Source organism: Thermobia domestica, chromosome 18 (genome assembly GCF_964235325.1).
Source record: "Thermobia domestica chromosome 18, izTheDome1.hap1.1, whole genome shotgun sequence".
In the NCBI taxonomy this organism is placed as follows: Eukaryota; Metazoa; Arthropoda; class Insecta; order Zygentoma; family Lepismatidae; genus Thermobia; species Thermobia domestica.
This window is the reverse complement of record NC_137471.1, coordinates 21,508,644-21,529,471: the sequence shown is the minus strand read 5'-3', so window position 1 is coordinate 21,529,471 and position 20,828 is coordinate 21,508,644. Positions and strand designations below refer to the sequence as shown.

The window sequence follows — 20,828 nt, the reverse complement described above, 5'->3', positions numbered from 1 at the left end:
ATTTTCACACTGAAAAACTTAACTCTCGATTCAGGTATATTAATGATGGCTAGTCACGCTGTTCCTGTTACGCAAGGAACAAATCAAATGGTTTTCATTTTTATTCGTGGGTCGAATGAAACATACTCCAAGGCCGCCAATTGGTAATCACTAGTTCAGGGATTTACTGAAAATGATAAAAAGTAAATACCTGTTTCAAAATGTAGAAAAAAGCACACATTCTCGCAAATTGATTTTATCAAGTATGGTTAATGTATTACATAATCACCATAGATATTCTTGTATTATTGGCAGGTCACTTGCCGCAACTAAGAAGCTTTAATTTACCACGGTTTTCAGATAACCTCCGTCTCGACGTCGATATTTTGTTTTAATACCGTCCATCAATTGCTTCCTTCACCTCCTCCCTTTTTTCCTGCCACTGTGCCTTCTAGCACGTCATTTATAATATAATAAGTTCCTTCTCATCCAATGTTCCTTTTTTTCAATTAAATCTAAAGTAGTTCTTTCCGTCCCTAGCATATCTAACACCTTTTCATTCGTTCTCCGTTCAATTCAAGTCCCTTCATTCTGTTCTACACCTACATTTCAACTTCGAGTCCTTTTTCATAGTTTTTGTGATGTCCACGTTTCTACATACAGTACAATATTCCACACGACACATTTTATGAGTATTTTTCACTCTATTTATTCAAGGACTCTCAAAACAAACTTTCATAAATTCTTTCGACATTCCTATGTTTGCTTTTATTTCATGTTCGCACTTAATTTCATCACTAATAATACTACCCAGGAATCGAGAACTCTTCATATGCTCTATTTTCTCCCCTCCTACTCCTATATTTGATAACAATCCCTTCATTCTACCATGATTTTTGTCTTTGTAACATTCGTTTTTATCCCACACTTTGCACAGCCCTTCACGTTTTCCATCATCATATTGACTTTCTTTTTAGACTTCACAACAAACGCCATACTTTTACATAAGACTTCTTTAAGTGCAAAAATCTGTATAAGAATCATACTTCATCAGAACGAAGAACCCAAAATTAAATTTAGACTGGCATACTGACTAAACAATGCGATCTTTAGTAAGTAACCAAAATGAAAATCTTCGATAAAATTCCAAAACTATAATTTGGCACCGATATAAACTAGAGTCAACTAATAAATGTTACAAATTCAAGATATGGCAAGCGTGTTAGTTAAGAATAAATGGCAACTACTTTTGGCTAGTTAATATTTAAAGTTTTTACTTAAGTTTGACATTATTATTATTATTATTTTAGGTTTGGGCCTGAAAAATGTTCCCTCCACGTTTCTTTATCTTCAGCTTTCTCTGTCCCAATATTTTTTTCTATTTTTGAAATCATCAATCAATTGTGTTCTTCCCATTCCTCGCTTTCCTTCTATGGCGGTATGAAGAAACTTTCTTCATAAGATGTGTTCGATCCAATTGCATTTTCTACGAAGGTTGGTGGCTAGGAGCGTCCTCTTCTTTTCTATCAGTTTCAAAATATCTTCATTTGTTACTCTCTCTGACCATTTTCCTCCAACATCACATTTCGAAGCTCGCGAAACATATTTTTTTTTTCTCTAACTTCCGTAATGTCCAAGTCTCTGAACCATTACAGTTCAATGCTCCATATATATATCAAATGACCAGCTTCTTCCTTAGGCCAATATTGAGCCCACTGGTTACGAGTGATCTTTCCTTGTTGAATGCCTCTTTGGCTATGGCCATTCTTGATCTGATCTCTTTGGTACAGTAACCATCCCTCGTCAAAATACTTTCCAGATACTTGAAATGATCGACCTTAGAAAAGTAGAACTAGAGAACTTGAAGTTTGATACTCGGGTTGTGAAAATTCCATTTTTATTTATTTATTTTTTTTAAACTAGGCAACGTAGGGTTTTGTTGTACTAATTGCATTTTATTATTTTGTACTTTAAGTAACAAAAAGCGTGACTGCCTTCCAGAGACTTATTTTGTATACTTCAAGTGACAAAAAGCGTGACCTTCCAGAGACTAAGTCCAAAAACTTGAACTTAGATAGATACTTACGTTCCTCTGACTCCTTACAAGAGAAATCCATTTCCAATGTACGTTACATTGTAGTTTTATTCTTCTTTATATTCCATGTGTTCTTGGTAAAAGTTCTTGAGTGTTATTTTACAAAATGTTCTCACTAATTATCTTAATACTGTAATATCACACGCGGTATTGAATACAAACAATACCTTACGCTTGTGTTAACAAACACCACTACATGGGTTTACGACACTGTACTTTCATCACGTGGATTTACTATAAGCAGCAGACAACGGACCTCTGGCTCCTGTTACGAAACACAAGCAGCTGCGTCACCGTCACCCTGGAGGCCTATAAATTCCGCAGCAACCAGCGAACCAGTACCAGTTCTCTGGTGTTCCTCCTACTGCTTGCTTCGGAGCATTAGGATAACCTAATCCCAAAGCCTCTGGTCTGTCACGGGACTTGTGGCTATTCTTGTCTTCCTGGTTTAGCCTGCTTCGGGGCTCTGTGACTACTAACCTCCTCACTGCTTGCCACGGAGCACTGGGGATTCCTTCGCCACCCTGTTCAGCCTGCTTTAGGGCTCTGTGGAGGTCCTGTCCTCCGCCTCACGGTCAAGGACTACCTGATTTCAACCCAATAGTTTAGAGAAAACTTTGTAGTATTTTTGTATATAGTGAGGTTCTATAAAATAAAACCGGTAGTGGGAGTCGATTCTGGTCCTTATTCTATTCACCAGAAAGTATTACAATATTCACACGTTTAGGACTACGAGCTGAATCCTCAGTTAGTGGCATGTAGAAAAAAAAACCTGCAATGTGCCCCAAGAAGACATTCAAGGTCTTTTTCTTAGGAAATTCGTCTCTTGATGAAGTTTCTACAAGTGAACGGAAGCGAAATACACACTACAAAGGAAAATAAATCTGAAGGTTTGCCATTGCTGAAGACACACGTAATGATAGTAGCTTTGATAGAAGTTAGTGTACAATGATTTCCTACAGTTGTCGCACTGAATTTTATTTTTTATTCTTTTTTAAATGACAATGAGATTACTATACGCACCTTTCGAGCGGGAAATCTGGGTTCGACTTTCGGTGAGATCTCATGTGGTTCGGTTCGTACGTTCAGCCGAAGGTCCACGTCTCGTTACTGTAAAAGGCCGTTAAACTCTAAAATAGTACGTCAGAAATCACACGAGCAAAAGTTTATTATGAACATATTAAACCAAATCACCTATACCACTGACCTGCAAAGCATTGGGAGGCAAGCCCCCCTAACCTCCCCCCAAAAATAAACATTTCTACACACGTATGGCGCAAAACCCTCTAACCCAAAAAACTAACATATTCTTATTTTAAAAACGTAGGAGTGTTAATAGCGTGACTGACTAGTGTTGCTCCGTAAACAGAAATTGTGGAAGAACAACAACATGAAGTTATGACTTGTCAAAACAATACAATTCATAATAAATAGTATTCACAGCAACTAAAGAATCATCATCATCGCAAGCATAAAGAAGAAGGAGCATGTATCAGATAAGCTAATACTTCTATTTATGAAAAAATATAGGGGACCAGTAATTTAGAACCTTCCCATCAAGTTGAAATAGGTAGCCTACGCCCACATATTCATCAACTCTACATTACACTTTAATTGATGTAACAACCAGGGATAAGAAGCAGAACTGGTGTAAAGGTGCTTTGCGAAAGACATCATTGCTGTATCCTTACAGATAAGGCATACGATCCGTCACAAAAAACACCACCACTTTGAGAAAACTGTTATATTTTTAATATTAGCATTATTCTCGTTCTTCTAGTACACATAGAGCATTAAAAGAAAACCCGAAGCTTCATACTTTAAGGGACCTTTCAATCTTCAAATTCAATGTAATACATATCAGGAAACACCTACAATTGTACTGGTTTTTTTTTTTGTGTGTGTGTGTGTGTGTGTGCGCTTGACTGTAGTTGAAACAATTCTGCAAAAAACACTCGAACTTCTGGCAGGTGCTCATTACAATGCAACATTGTATCTAATCCGCGTCAGGACATGGTAAAGCAGGAGAATCCATGCACTAGCGCAGAAGTGTGTCCATAGAAAGCAGGTGCATTATAATATGCGCGCAGATGATGCCTAATTTGCTAGCAATTGCTGACACGACAATTAGTTCTTATCATTGAAAGCAGTGCCACTGTTCGTGACTGTGCATAGATACTAGCTGAAACCGCCTTTCTCGTGCCTATTCCCTATGGACGCTTTACCGCGTGAATCCTCCTAGTTCGCCCTACTCTGATGATGCTCTGATACAATATTAGCTCCCAGTGACCACCTAGCACAGGTTCGTACGTGTTTCTTGCACAATACTACACACTGGCCGCCATATGTCGCAAAATGAATCTAAATCAGTCCTAATTTTCACGCCTGGATAAGGATACCAACTGGAGCTTGTAATATAAAGTTAACCCACCATTAATTTCAGGTGCTCAAAACATAAAGACGGTAGCGTTACTGTTCTAACCAGTTGAAGAAGAAAATAGTAAATGAAAACCGGTTTCTCTCGTTCCGGAATCAGCTGCCCCGAATATCGGAAAGAAAAAAAAAGCCTTAAAAGGGTTACCTATCCCGTTAATGCGGAAAAGGTTACTGAAATTACTGTAATATAAATTATTGTTATTTTTGGTAAAAGAGCAGTTATTAACTTACCTCTGATTCAGATTCATCCTTCACGCATATGCAAGCTGCTCTCCGCCGAAACCCATCTTCATCGTATATTCTTGTAGAATTTGGCTTTTCTTTCACCATGATAAACGTTTCTTACTATTCTTCAACAGATACAACACTTCACATGCAATATCCTAGATGGGCACTAAATTCGTGGTCTATTTCTCTCGTTATCCTCTTAGTAGCGAACGTCGGCCATGAGTATGCAATGTCCCCTGAGCTGGATTTGGTGCTCGTTGGAGTGCATATGACCTCTAACATTCAGGTCATCGAACATTATTGTACGTAAACTTTCGTAAAAATACATTGAAATAGAATCAATAAACTGTTTGTCACACTATAAACGTAACAAGCGCCTTCCTGCACGCTATCAACACTCAGATCTCTTTCACGCTTCAGATTCACAGCTGTCCTCCAGTGGCTGCTCCGAACCTGCTGCAGACGGAAGTATAAAATGTCCATACTTTAGTCAATTCCATATTTTAGTCAACTATGTTTTAGAGAAAATACTAAGAAATCATGTTAAACCATAGAACGAAAAGCAACAAAAAATACCGTGTATAAAGCTAAACTTAATACTTAACAAATATAAATTAATATTCAACATTTTGTTCATAAAGTAGTTGTATTGATTAATGTTTCATCTCAAGTTGCAAAATATTTGAAATTCTTTTGCTAGTATTTCTTTAATTCCTTAAACATTAATATAAGTTTGTGTTTAAATATTAATACAAGGATGATTACAAATTTGGCTTGTGTATAGCCCGCTCCCCCCAGTTCTTTGTCACCGGAACTGGAGGAGTCACTACTACTACTACTTTACTACTACTACTATTACTGCTCCTACTACTGCTCCTACTACTACTACTACTACTACTACTACTACTACTACTACTACTACTACTACTACTACTACTACTACTACTACTACTACTACTACTTATATCGAGAACAGAACCCAACCAACCCCTGCGGGGCTTCTAACCCGTTCCTACTACTAGTACTACTACTACTATTGCTACTAACTACCACTACTACTACTACTACTACTACTTATACTAAAGCTTCCTTACCACAAGATTTACATCTTAAATCTTTATAACATGCGATTCCGATTCATTATGAACTAATATGAATCGTTAGAATCACTATGATTCGTTAAAAATCACTGGGGGGAGCGGGCTATACTCAATCCACAAATTTTGTTCCAATAGTTACATTTGTAGCTCACAACATACCTAGATATTTTTATAACATTTCGCGAGATGAAGGACACGACTAACAAGAATAGGTAGTTGGCCATCCTGTTCCATTTGAAATGTGTTAAAATGTAAAGAAACCCAAAAAATCAGGGAAAAATGGAAATGGATTGATGAAATGAAAGAGGAAGGAAATTTGGTTAAATTAGTTTGGAGGCTAGGCTTTAATGTAAATGGAAGGGAACTAAGTGAGAAAGAAATGGAAAAAACCAAAGAACTTCTTGAATTTTGGTGGAAAAAGAAAATAGAAAACGTTAAATGAAAAAAAAAAAACAGTACTTACTTTTTTTTCTTTTTTTTTCCAGGATCCAAACTTCCGAAGAGAAGGAAGGAAAATACCTTGAACCTGAACCTGAACCTGAACCTACTCCAGAAGCATGTCATAATAGTCACGTCTGTGATAATAGTATTCGTAATTTAAAGATATTTCAAAGCTTTAATTTTGCTTAACCGAACTATATAACTTTAAGAAATCGAATCTTCCCTCCTGATAATCGAACCAGGTTCTGAGGCAGGTTATTTATCATAAACAGGGGCCGGGGAGTACGAAGAATGCTCTTGTTGTTATTTTCATCTTTGCTTCTGAATATATTTTTTTTTAAATTTAGAATTGAAATGTGTAGAAATTAAAAAAAAAAACTTTAGCCATCAAATAGCTTTCATTGATCATAGAATGATTATTGATCATATCATTCCGTATTACTTTCTACAAACTTTGTTGATACGAACCGAACGCAAATTATACATTAAATATTCTTTAGTGACAACTTATATAAAAGTGAAGGTTATGTGATTGGGAAACGCAATGTTTGTGTCATTGGCTTTATGTCGCAAAATGAGCATAATATTGGAAATCGCAAACTAAAACGCAACACTTGCGGAGGACCCATTTTATATCTGATCTAAAAAAAAAAAAAAAAAAAAAAAATCACACCATAACGCAACGCAAAACCTAGAGCAAGCTTTAATCCACCAGTTATCAAAAACTGCAAGTAATTATATACTGTACTATACCGATTATCAAAAACATAAGCACACAATTAGCCGTACGTTGACGCACATATGTAGGGATCTAGTCTCCTAAATAATTAAGGAAAAAACATTGCCACCTTCACCGTCGTATAATTAAGCACTTTCTGCTCGAGCAGAACATATTACAAGCAGAAAGCACTGGCAGCTGGTCACCTAGTACAAAAGCAACAAAATTTGCTTGAGTCTTAAGACTTGAAATAGACTAAAAGGTGTGTATATAATGACACGTTTACTTATCAAGATGCCTATCAATAATAGTAGAATGAAGATATGTTTAGTTTTCAAGAGGTCTATCAAGTTTAATGGAATGGAGAAGTGCATAATCAGCTTTCTTAATGTAAATTCATTACTTCCTCATTAATTTTGCTGATGTAGATTGCTTACAGAAGATAGATATAATTCACGTAGAAATCTTCGTTTATTATATGTTATATAAGTCATATTTAGTACTGACATCACATTTGTTGCTAACGTCAAATCAATGACAGCATATTTTGTTACTGACAGATGTAGATTTAAAATAAGAATCAAGCTAGACTGTAACAGTTCAGGGGTAAGCTTTACAATACACGCTTCAGCTGCGCCTCGTTAAGTACAGCCGTTTAAAAAGAGTAGACTAGAGTAGGGTTGTGTTAACTTAGAAAGGTTTGGGTAATAGTATACATGAGAACCCCCTAATCTGCGTTTCTTCTGTGTTTATTACCACTTCTACATAAAATACCATAAATAGTCTACGTAGTGCAATAGTAAGAAGTATCCATGTGCACAAGGCATGCGATATACATTAAATTCCCCCCGCCCCCCCACATAGTCATAGATAAAGTACAAGGGCACTACACATGCAGATAATAAAGTACAGGTACGTTTTTTTTATTTTCGTATCAGTCGATAAGAAATAAAAGTCGCTTTGTTACCCCCTTTGTAAGTTCGAACATACTCAATGAATAATCCCTAAAAGTAAGCGTCCTGCTCCTTCGGGAACAGATGCAGCTTCATGTATACTATATCCAAGGTGGGGACCAATTTTATTGTTAAAATGAATCAAGTGTGATTTCTCGTGTCTACGTCAAAATACGAACTGGAGCGGGTATTGAAAAGTTCACCCAAGTGCAACATTGTCATGAGCCTAAATTTATTTAACCATTATGAGCATTGGTCGAAATGAGACGGTATGCGGTGGTATACCATACCGCCTCTGGTTTTTCATTAATGAGGACATACCGTCTGTGTTTTTTTAATGATCAAGACAATGGCCTATGTTTAGCAGAAGGGGTCCAGCTCTTTTCTCTAAAAAGATGTTACAATTTTGGTAATTTCTGTTCACATTCGGTTAGTTTAGTTTATGTTATATTAGTGTAGGGGTCCCGCACAATTTTCCAAAAAATGATAGAATTTTGCTCATTTCTACCAATATTAGATTAGTTTCGGTCAGTTCAGGTTAGCGTAGGTTAGTTTATGTTAGGTTAGGTTAGACTTGGTTACGTTATGTTACGTCTAAGTACTTGCATCATTCATTTTTTTTTTTTTTTTTTTTTTGTGCTTCTGGACTCCTTGTACTAAACATACTGCAAAACAGTATTTAAGGTTGGTTTAAAGGGACAAGTTTAGACGATAGATGGCACTACAGTCTTCGTATCTCTCCAATGTATTTGTTATTTTTCACGAAAATTAACGATTTCTCTTACAAATTTCAACCTACAGACTTCAAATTTTTAGAAAAGGAACTTCATAATCTATCGAAGGCAATCATCCGTGCCGATTTTTTATTCAGAATTTTCCTCATTGTTGAAATGGCTTGATTGTTCAAGTGGATATCCAAGTCTTTAACAACGAAACTGTTTCAACAATGAAGAACATTCTAAATAAAAAATCGGCACGGATTGTTCCCTTTAATAGGTTATGAAGTTCCTTCTCTAAAAATTTGAAGTCTCTAGGTTGAAATTTATAAAAGAAATTGTAAATTTTCGTGAAAGGTAAAAAAATACATGGGAGAGATAGGAAGACTGTAGTGACATCTATCGGCAAAACTTGTCCCTTTACACTAACCTTAAATAGTCAAAAATCATAGTAAAACATACCGCCTCTGCTTTTTCCCCCACTTCGAACAATGATTATGAGTATAAATATAGGGTGCTGTACTATTTTAGTAGGTGCTGGTGTAGTTTTGGCACACGATATTTTAGAAAATTTACAGATAAAATTCAATACTTTGAATGAAAAAAAAGTAAAAAAAAAAAAAAAAAATCTGCAGGCGACAGTATTAAATACAAAGTAATAAGCTGTATTTTAGGGTTACTAGTGTAAAATCATTACAAGTTCCTTGCGACGAATAAAATAAGTGAGTGCATTTGAAAGATTACTCTGTTAGATTCTATTTTCCACCGGTGATGTATTTCTGCACAGTGTACAGAAGTTTTATTTTATGTTTAAAGTGGATCATTACTAGTATAAAACCGTCACATGTGTTATTGAAACTCTTATCGTTGCAAAAATTACTTTTGACTATTCTCGGTTACGCGTATATCCACCGTCGCTGACGTGCTTATTCCCTTCGGACGCAGCCATACGCTATCGCGCAGGCTTACCAGCTTCGGCCTGCTCTGTTTCAGTTAGATGGCATTCGTGCTTTATTGTGGCCACCGAGCGCAGGTTTGTTTGCTTTTCACTATAATTTTCATGCGGTACGCCCAGACGCCGTAATGGTTATTTCAGATGCCCTCCCTTAATTTTATCTATGCCAAGTGAGATATTTTTCATGTCGCCTAGCGTAAATCTTGTGCTTACAATAAGAATAATGGCTATAATTCCTTCTATTTCATAAGTTAAAGATGTTATATCTTCGCTGCGCCTCGAAAAACCGCTGTGTGTTAAAACCACAACTTCTCAGAAGAAGCAAAAAAACATTCCCAACTCTTAAAATTTTGCCAAATACACGGAAACACTTGAACATTGCAATAAAGTTGGTTCTACATATATTATGCACTGCACATTGTAGCTCGCTTCAACAGTATTATATTACTATTTTTGTGTTTACGTAGCATTTTTTGTGCCTTTATAAGCACATAAAGGATTTGTATACATTAATTAATGCGCACGTGATGAACCAGAAGCCTTTAATATCAATCTATAATCTTACATTGTTGTGGCGAAGCAATTGAATATTAACTTACCACATTATAAGGGACGCTGCCTGACAGCTTTCTGGTTTATTTTTGCACGACATAACTCATTTTCAACAATAATGTTACATAACGGTTCTTCGAGGCGCAGCGACGATATGTATTTGTAGAAAAAAACCGACCTTCGCAATAGACCCTGTTATTACAAATAACAAACGTATCACATAAAATTAAACGATTTTCTTTTTCAACAAAATGACGAATAATTAACTTAGAACAGTAGAAAAACAGACTTACGTGATAGTAGCTAGTTTATCCTGTTTACTGCAGGGTAATGGTGCCACAACGACCAAAAGGTCAACTATTTCGAGTACGCTCAATCCCTTGTTATGAGACGAAAATGGTAAGAAGCTAAAAATTCGTAACCGTTGATGGTTGAGCAAGAGGCAATAATGTAGAATAGCGACCTTCAGTGGTTTCTAAAAGGAACAAAGTATTGGCGTTCGATACCATTTAGTGTTCTCCCCTTTTCTCATATGTTTAGTGGCCTCATGCACAACTTTTACTAATCTTGTTTCTTCCATAAATTTTAATCTTCCAAGATATTTTATTTTACTCATAACTTCTCTTTTTTCAAAATCACTCCATCCCATCTCTCCTGTTATTGTTACATTTGCACTTAATTTATTTGCTCCTAGGGCAAACCTTCCTATTTGATTTTGTGCTTGTTGTAAAATACTCCTGGGTTTTTCCGTTAAAGTTATTACTTCATTTGCATATGTTAGTGTATAACAAATCGTTTTGATTCATTATGTCTTAACGCTAAAGTAAATAGAATCCTGGCCGGTGTAGCCAATTATAACAACACCATCTCAGGGTATTGAAAAAAAAAATGAAGGTTATATTAGATTTAATGTTTGGGTTGTGTTAACTTTAGAAAGAAAAATTTTAAGTTATTATTTATCATCAGAAGATTTCCAAATTCTTGCTTTGTGTCCAACCAAGAATACGAGTCAACATTGTTCAGCTTAATTAGTATATTAAAAAAAAAAATGAGCAATTGGAACTGTATAAGTTCAAGTTTATAGATTGTACTTGAAATCATAAAGTTAAATTTTTTCATGACTAGTTTATTCGTGCCAATTTATTAACAATTTACATCATAACAGATTGAGAGGAAAAAAAAATTAAACATTTGCCTCCCTTGTGGTATCTCTAAGATACTTTATCAACATTTTATAAAATGATATTGTTATATTGTTTTAACATATCTAGTCTCCAACATGATTCTCAAACATATCTCATTAATACATATAAAACTCATTATCAATCAAAGAATTGGCGATCCATCCCCTCTACTTATGTAGTTACAGAAGATTCTTTTACTTGGGCGTTCATTGCTTATAATGTCCCTGTCATTCATCAAACAACATGCAAATTATGCAGACATAGGCAGTATCATCGCTACTACAATTCCATTTTTCAATTAAAAAAAAATACGAGTAGCATCATGTATTACTTTACGTTAGCCTATGCATCATTCGCATAATACATCTACTATGAAAGCACTACTATTAATGAAAATGATATATATACAAATGTCTAGCGAGAATAAAAGAAAAAGAAAAAAAAAATCTACATATGCTCGACAGGGTCCAATTACTGAAACGCCTCTTTAAAGAATTATTATTATTTTTAACTTATTATCTCTGTTTACAACTAATTAAACTTATAGAGGGATGGATACGCTCTACTAGAGAATAGCAAGTTGAAAAACATTCCAACGTTATTGGTTTTCAACGAGGCAAATATCAATGTAGGCACGAACATTGAATTCCGCACTGTAATTATGGCACGTTCAAAATAAATATCTACCTAACTGAAAATAAACAAACATAGCACGAAATAGTATTTTGTAAATAGTAATGTCGAACTCCGGAGGTATGCCCAGAGTAAAGTTCTCCCGCGTCGGCACAGATCTATTACTCGCACTCGTCAAGATATGATACTAACATCAGAGGACATGTCATATTCGATTTCCCTAACCTACAAAATTAAATAAATGGTGCAACGCAATGTGATCATGCATACAAAGGAAGATTTTGAACCACTAATGTATTAAGACATACTATAAAAGGGCATACGACAAAATAATAACAGACACGTTCAAAGTACAATTTTACCGGAATTACACGTAATGAATATGCACACGACAAAATATGGCAAACGTATTGAATATGCACACGACAAAATATGGCAAGCACGGATACAAAATACATTACAAATTGATATCAAAGGAACACACGACAAATATAGGAAAGCACACTCAAATCAAAATTGTTACCGGATACTACACCTAAGAAAATGGAAAATTTTATCTAAACTACACGCGTGTATTACAAATACAACTAACAAAACACTTCAATATATATTAGAGCACTCTCAAAGAAATTTCATCATACTGTTGGCGAATAACATACATCACGAAGCAAAAATGAAATGAATTACAAAGCAAATATTCGTACGTGTGTTCATAGTAAAGGCTTCCCAACAAAACAGAATATATCACATTGCAATACATAGAAGGCACGTATTAAATTTAGACACACGGGTAAAAGAAAATTTTCCTAACCTAACCTACACAGATACTATGAATCACATATATACAAATTGGACCTAACTTAACCTACAGCAAATATTTTACGAAACAAGGCATCATCACGAGACATAATTAAGTAATGCGTTTAACATAAACTATCTAACCTAAACATTCAAAATTTTCAAGATACATTGCCATCGAAAGGTGCGTACAAAGTAAAATATTACCCTAATATCAACATACACATTTTCAAATTTACGTAGAGACACATAAGATTTAGTATTTTGCTGATACATGCTTATGGCATGCAATTATATGTATATGAGTGGAAGATGACAATGAGCTTGGAAGACGCGTAACGTTTTTCGATTTATCTACACATAGTAATCCTGAAGAACTCCATGACTGAACAAGAAAAACAAAGAAAAGATATTACCATTGAGAAAGGTTCCACAGGTTATGTAAGTCCAACCTTTCAGTCCACAAGGTGGGTTTCGTCTACCTGCTTCTTAAAATCCAAATTTGAAGTCACCGGAGCACTGGTTCGAATTCCTACTATTGTAGGATTCCGTTCCTGTAACCCGTTGTCGTCAACTTCGGAAACTGCATCCCCTTTCCATCACTCTATCTCATCCGTAATGGCGGAGATGGCATTTGGCGGCCTTCGGCCTAAAGGTATTTAAATTAATTTTGAAGTCAGGCTCCTCGATTTTCTTTTCCTTTTCTTTCTACTTATTCAGGTTGACCAAAATATTAAAATTTAGACAAGGTTGACTTCCAGAACTGTTTTAGCTATCAAATTTTCCGAAATTTAAAGGAGCCTAACTCAGACCGCCTTCTATATTCTTTACATCATGGTGGTGAACTACGTCATCTTTCTCACAATACCAGACCTTTATAAACGTGTTTTCGATACTAGATATGTGACTACGATTGAAATAATATTTATAGCCATTACATGTCAATACCGACACTTAGCCTTCGAAACAAACTAATTTATGCATGGTATTTAATATCCGGATTCTATAGCTTTTAAATATGATAAAAATTTTAACTCACCTATATCTGCCCGGTCTTATTTACTCGGTTGTCAAGGCGACCGCTACTTGCCAACTGCATATGGTCGCCATCTTTATTAACAGCGATTGCTCGATAGCGACTCAAATGCCCTCTTGTGGGAATAACCAGAATGATCGCCATATCAGCAGTAATGTAATATAACAAATGAAAGACAAAGTAAGTAACAAATGAATGAAATATAACTACATCGTATTCGGTAAATTTTTAAGGTAGAATTTTCAATAGTATTTAATTTTACTCATATTAATTGTTCGTATGTGTGAGCTAAGAATACGATATGGACGTTAAAGAAACGGTTACAGTTTGAAGTGAATCAGTAAGGACTAGATTTAAAAAGATTTCCGGATGTGTTTACGTGCGTATCTCATATCAAAATTGAGTGCATGTATTCTTTTGTGCCATTCCTTGTACTAACAATATAAAACGAATTAACATTAAATTAGTGTAGACTTACACGTAACAAAACTGGGCACAGTAATACTATGCGGGAACCAACTTCAACTTCAACCGGTACACATAACAATACGGACCCAATGTAAACAGCCGATGGTCGGTCTGTTACAAGTGCCGGCACTGCTACTTGTTTCCATAGTATTCTTGACACCTCATATCTGTTGTATGGCCACATTGCTTTATTTTTTATAATTGCTGTATATTTTTGTAGTTTATTTTCAGTTTTTTCTCGTGTTCAAGTAAGTAATGTTCTCCTTTTTCAAGTGTAATTCCTAAAAATTCTATTTTTTCAGTCCTGTTTATTACTATGTTTCCTGCTTATATATTTTGATCCTCTATGTCTCCACTAAAAACCATAAACTTGCTTTTTTCTTCATTTATTTTTAAACCAATTTCTTCTCATTTTCCTAACTACTGTTTCTAACATTTCCTTAATGTCTTCAGTATTATTACTCATCAATGCAACATCGCCTGCAAATAGAATGCCAGGGTTTTTTCTTACTTTTTCTCTTCCTTGCAATCTTAATTCTATCCCTCTGTTTGTTTTGATCAATGCTTCTTCTACTTCGTGTATGTATATCAGAAATAGAACTGGTGATAGAGGACATCCATGTTTCAAACCTTTGTTACTGTCTATCCATTTTGATTTAATGTTTCCCATTTCATATCTGTATTTGTTATCCTTATATAGTTCCTTAAGGAGCATAATAAATTTCTTTGATATTCCTAAGTTTTCCATTACTTCTCATAATATCTTTCTCTTGATTGTATCATACGCCTTTTCAATATCAATAAATGTTACTATGAAATCTTCTTTTCTCTGTCTGCATATTTCTATCCGTTGTGTTATAATGTAGATGTTATCTGTTGTTCTTCTATCTGTTCTGAATCCATTTTGTAACTCGCTTAATATTTTGTTTTTCTCTAGCCAGATCATTATTCTGTCTCTTCGAATAATTGCGAATAACTTATATACGCAGCTGGTAATAGCTATTGGTCTATATTTTTTTGTCATGTTTATCTTTTCCTTTTCCTTTATATATTGGCTTAATCTTTGCTTGCTTCCAACTTGGAGGAATGGTTCTTGATTCAAGTATATTACTCATAATATTCTTTAAACACCTCTCATTATTCTCATTTGACACCTCATCTGTTCCTGTTGCTTTTCCTGTTCTTAGCTTTTTCCTAGCCTTCTCTATTTCAATATTTTCAATATCATAAGAGTTAATTCCTGACTTTCTTCTTCTGCACTCTTATTACTTATTTTTGCTAATTTATTTTTAATTTATCTGTTCTTCATAATTTTGCTTCATCTCCCAATTTGTTAAGTACGTCTCAATTTCCGTCTTGTCTTTCAGCATTTGTCCCTTTCCATTTCTAAGATTTTTTTTTTTCGTTTTGTTTCGTTTTGTTTTTGTCTGACATATCTCCAACATCTTTTCCCTGCTTCTTTCCCTCCTGACTTAATTTCTTCTGCTATTTCTTCATTGAAATTTCGTATTTCTTTCATTTTAGCTATGTATGCATCTTTCTTGCTATTTATATATTCATTCCATGCTTGAATTACTTCTTCTTTCCCAGTTTCTCCTTTCCTAAATTTCTTTAGTATTAATCTATGGGTTCGGCTTTTTTCCTTACATTAATTTTTGTTTCTGTATCTTTGGTCCAAATTAACTTACTACTTTCTCTATAACCTTTCTTGCCTTCTTTCACATTTGTGACTTCAGCTGCAGCACTTTTAATTTTTGTTTCGAGAGATTCATAGTTTTGTTCATTTATGTATTCTTTTTTCTAACTTCTCTTTATATTTCTTTATATCTTCTTTTTCCAGTCTTCTAATAGTAGGTTTATTTTGATCTCTTTTATTTATGTATATGGGGCCGCGGTGGCTCAGTGGTAGACCGTTCACCTCTGGTGCATGGGGTCCCGGGTTCAAACCCTGCTCCCGCCAAGTGAACTTTGTGGTGGACAAACATCGTGTGCGTGGGTTTTCTCGGGATTCTCCTGTTTCCTCCCACTTTCTTCATTCCACCATTTCATTCATTTCTCATAATCATCGTCTCCTTTAGCCTAACCGGCATAACCGTGGGACGTAAAACTCAAAGATTTCATTTCATTTTTTTTATTTATTTATTTATTTATTTTTTGAGTAATTTCTCTTGCCCTTCTGATCAAATAGCTTCGTTTTTACTAAACTATGATCACTCCCTATACTGTAAATTCTCTCTTCATTAATATCAAATTCTTTAACCATTTTCCTGCTTTTTTCACTAACAAGAAAGTAATCAATAGTAATATCTATCTCTCTTTTGAAGTATGTCTTCTTAACTGGTGTTTGTCTTATGTTCATTATTTCTAAATTAAAATCCTCTACTAGTGAGTATAAAAGCTGCCCATTTTTGTGTACTTCTCCTTCCGTTTCTATCAAATGTGCATTTAAATCTCCTCCTATTATATAATCTACATTTTCTTTTCTTATTTCTTTTAAATCTTCATTTACACAATTATATATTTCCGTGTTCCGCTCTAGATTTTTTTTGGGGCCTCCAATATATTACACCTACATAAAATTCCTTTTTTTTTTTTCAGTTTTACCTTTATCCATAAATGATCATTTACGTCCTTGATTTTGCGTCTTAATTTGTTTTCTATGATACTTACATTTTTATTTATTCTAACTCCAACTCCTCCTCCTCTAATATCTCCAGTCTTTCTATTTCTTCCTTCCCACGTGTACTTAGTATCTTCCAAAGGTGGGGTAATTTCATCCCTCATGTTTATTGCTGTAATTAGCATTATGTTTATATTTAGTTCCTCCATATTATCAATAATTTCTTTCCATTTTTCTATTTGATTTCCCCCTTCTTGAATATTTAAACAACCTATTTTTATGGTATTTACAGGATTATTTTTATTTACTTTTTCATTTCTAGCAACCTTATTCCATTTTGCTTTCCCTTCCAGTCAGTAATTCCGATCCATATTTCTTATTTCAAGGATTTTTTTTTTCGCATTCTTCCAAAATTTGTTGTCCTAAGAAACACCCTCCTCTCCAGTTAAGGTGTATTCCATCATTTGCTGCTTCATATTTGGTTAGTCTTCTATTTGCATCTACTTATACCGTTTCTAACTGTTTACAGACCCAATTTATGCCATCATTGAACTTTTCTATAGTATCCTCAAAAACATAATTTCTACGTATTAATCCATTTACGACCCATTTAGTTTCAGGATATAGTTCCTTACCTTTTTCTAGGAACTCCCACATTTCTTGGATTAGGTGTTTTCCGTTTCTTTTTCCTATATTATTTGTTCCTACCTGTTGGATTTTTATATTCTTCATTTTTCTCTAACATTTTCCTTAATTTCTTTTATTCTAATTCCTGGGAAAACCTGGGTTTTTACTCCATATTTTTCGCAGAGTTTCGCTGTACCTTTTACCATTGCATCTCCTATTACTAATACATCTCCTTCCTGTAAAATATTTTTAACATTTGGATTTTGTTGCTTATTTCCTATATTTGCATTTGATCTTTTTTTCTCTTTTTACTATTTTCCAGTGTTTTTCTTCCCTGGTTTTTTCTTCTCTTTCCTGTTTCTTTACTTCATTTTTTCCTTTCTTTTATCTCCAGTTGTCTCTATGTGTATTCTTTCCTCAGGATTACTCTGTTTGGTTTTGAATTTTTTACCTGTTTCTTTTCCAGGTATGTACTCTCTTCACTTACTTCGGAACTTCTTTCTTTTGTAGCTTCTTTAAAATTTTGTTCCTTGCTTTTTGACTTTGGCACCTCCTTTGCTCGATTCTTCATTCCTGTTTTGTCTTGTTTCTTATCCTCTACCGTCTCTGATTTCTTATCTCCTAAGTGCTTACCTGTGTTTGTTTGGTTGGTTTCTTCTCCGCACGTACATGACTTTTCTTGTATTACTTTCTTCAGTTCGTCTATTTCTGTCTGAAGTTGCTGTATTATAGTTAATAGGTTTTGTACGTTTTCTGGTTTACTATATTTCCCTTTCTTTAAGTCTATCCATTCCCGTTTGCAGTTTTCACAGCTCCAAAAGCCATCTATCTCATTTTCGTCTATTTTGCGTTTTACTTTCTTCATTTTTATGTCTCTACTTTCTGTTTCATCAGCTGCTATCCCTATACAGAGTAGGTGAAACCAATTACCACACAGATCACAAGCAGCCATTTTCTCTCCACTGTCCTTTCCTTTGTATTTACATTTTTGAAAGCAAAAGGTATTTTTACTCTAAGATATATTATTAGCTATATCACAAAGTGTTAGTTACACCCGATGTACATGCTGCAATCTACTGGTACTATCTTTTTTTTTTTTTTAACACCCTTTTGTGTAAATCTATATACAGTAGAGCGTTGATTATCCGAAGTAATTGGGAGACATGGGTGTTCGGAAAACTGGTTTGTTCGGATAATCGAACTGTACATGTTTATTTGCCAAAAAGAAGTACTGTACAGTAAATTTATTCATAAAAAGAAGTGTGCTGATTGTTGAAACATAGCGACTGGCGGCTTGGCCGGTCAGCAGCGCCTTATGAAGGCCCCAGTAGAAGCAATGTTCCGCCAGCGGTGGCTCAGTGCGGCGACTACTGTGGGAAACATGGTTTGGGAGTGAGGGGGATAATGGACGGTAGGGTGGGAGAGTAACAGGTGCGAGCGAGTACACAGTTCGGTTAAGCGGTCGTTCGGTTGACCGACGTTCGGATAATCGACGCTCTACTGTATGTACTTTACCACCTAGTTTGCGTTCTTTTCTTGTGAAGAAATTTTCAAGAATCCTATACTCTATTTATAAGTTTCTTGGACATCACTATTTAGTTCCGAAGTAGGCCACTCAAGGTCCTTGATAGAACCTTATTTTGATTATGTAAGTCTTATAAGTACAAGGGCACAATTTATCCATTTACACACTTATATCGTTTAACTACTAAATTCCGATTGTTGATAATCGCTGCTTTTCCTTATGTATAAAACTCGTGTGCACAAAGTTACGCTATTATACAGTAATAACACTGACCAGTAATAACGGAAACCTGCCTTCCAAGAACAATTCACTTCAATTCCCACACAATTCACTTCAATTCATAACTATTCTTTACACAATTAGGTTAGAAACAAAAAAAAAAAAAAAAAAAAAAAAAAAAAACGACAGCTTATCTGCTAATCCACTGTGCAGATGCACATTCAGCCAAGACTTGAGTTGATTCACATACTTCAATTATCGACCATTTTAACATTTCTCTTTCAAAAGCTGTAATCCAAAAACAAACCTACTCGGAGTCGACAAATAAACTAGAGATTAACATATAAATATTTTCACCAACACCTCATTCTATTTTATACAAAGCCAGAGTTTTCGTATTTTCTATGACCAGTCTACTTCCTCCCAAAAATAAAATATACTAGCAGGTTGTCTAAAATCTGTTAATCTTTTCAAGGTCATCATTATGAATACATTCAAGGGCGGCAAAATGTGCCATAACTATGTTATTTAAACCAAATATTTCTTGTTGGAAAGAGACTTCATGATGATGATAGTTAAATTTACTGACTTATTTGAATACTATATTCATAAATCATGTTTAAGTCGCATTAGTTTAAGGTCACATGGACAGTGCTAAAGCAAATGGTCAAAGAAATCCCAGCATAAGTTGCTTGATTATTGTCAAATACAAGAACTCAATTCTCAAACAGTAGCAAACACCTGTTCTATTTAATGAGTTATCACAGTATTGATATGAAAATTACTCTTATCTTTGTCACAAATAAGTTCCTTATCATTATAGCTGGAAACAAGTCTTTTTAAAATTATTTTTTAAAAGATATAATAGGAAAATCAAGAAATAAAGTAGAAGAACTAGTAGCGCTGGAATTGCAAACTGATATATGGAGATTGAAGCTCGATATTGAATCCTATAAAAGGGATTACCATCTTTCCTCTGCATGTTGTGTCTGCTTTATCTTTACTAACATAATAAATTATTATTTGAAAACACACAACAAGATTGTATTTGTATTGTTTAGTCCTTTCTGAGTGCGAGTGCATTTTACCTTCCCTTCGTTGTTCATGATGGAGTAGCATACTTAAAATTGTGGCTTTTAAGGTTTGTTCTTTCAAAAGAAGGGGCGGCAAATTGTCTAGAGCCGTTCCTAAATGCATTTATTTTTATTTGAAAACATTATAAAAGCATTTACGCACCATTATGTTTGATGACCTGTGTTTTTTCTGGCAACATCTTCAGTCCGCTGCTATAGAGCTTGTGGTGTCTGGGCAAAGATTTGTGATACGTGATTTTCACAAAACTCTTTTGAAATTAACTGAACCATTCAGAAAATTCTGCAGAGACAGAAACAAATTATAGTCTGGTGCGAGTTCCGACCTATACTGTGAATGCATTAAAACCTCTCAGTCAAATTCTCTCAATTTTTAACGAGTCGTTAAAGATGTATACAGTCTCGCATTGCCAGGGTGACGTACGACACCCTTTCGATTGACCAGTTTTGGCCG

At 34.8% G+C, this 20,828-nt stretch overlaps 2 protein-coding genes across 3 annotated transcripts in view; one reads left to right on the top strand and one right to left on the bottom strand.

Annotated features, from left to right (window-relative positions):
- The window catches only part of Aps (diphosphoinositol polyphosphate phosphohydrolase 1 Aps), a 28,425-nt gene extending 23,231 nt beyond the window's left edge, over positions 1–5,194 (bottom strand). The window contains exon 1 of the mRNA XM_081746116.1: positions 4,742–5,194. Within this exon, the coding sequence (XP_081602242.1) occupies positions 4,742–4,840 (99 nt within the window). The 5' untranslated portion in view covers positions 4,841–5,194. The remainder of the gene's footprint in view (positions 1–4,741) is intronic.
- Positions 5,195–7,089: 1,895 nt separating this feature from the next.
- Positions 7,090–20,828, top strand: part of LOC145675587 (inositol hexakisphosphate kinase 3-like) — a 50,436-nt gene continuing 36,697 nt past the window's right edge. Inside the window, exon 1 of one of the 2 annotated variants that reach the window (XM_081746114.1) lies at positions 7,090–7,259. The gene's annotated coding sequence lies outside the window, so the exon portion shown is untranslated. Of the gene's footprint in view, positions 7,388–20,828 lie in introns of both variants that reach the window. The other variant, XM_081746115.1, reaches the window with a different exon arrangement.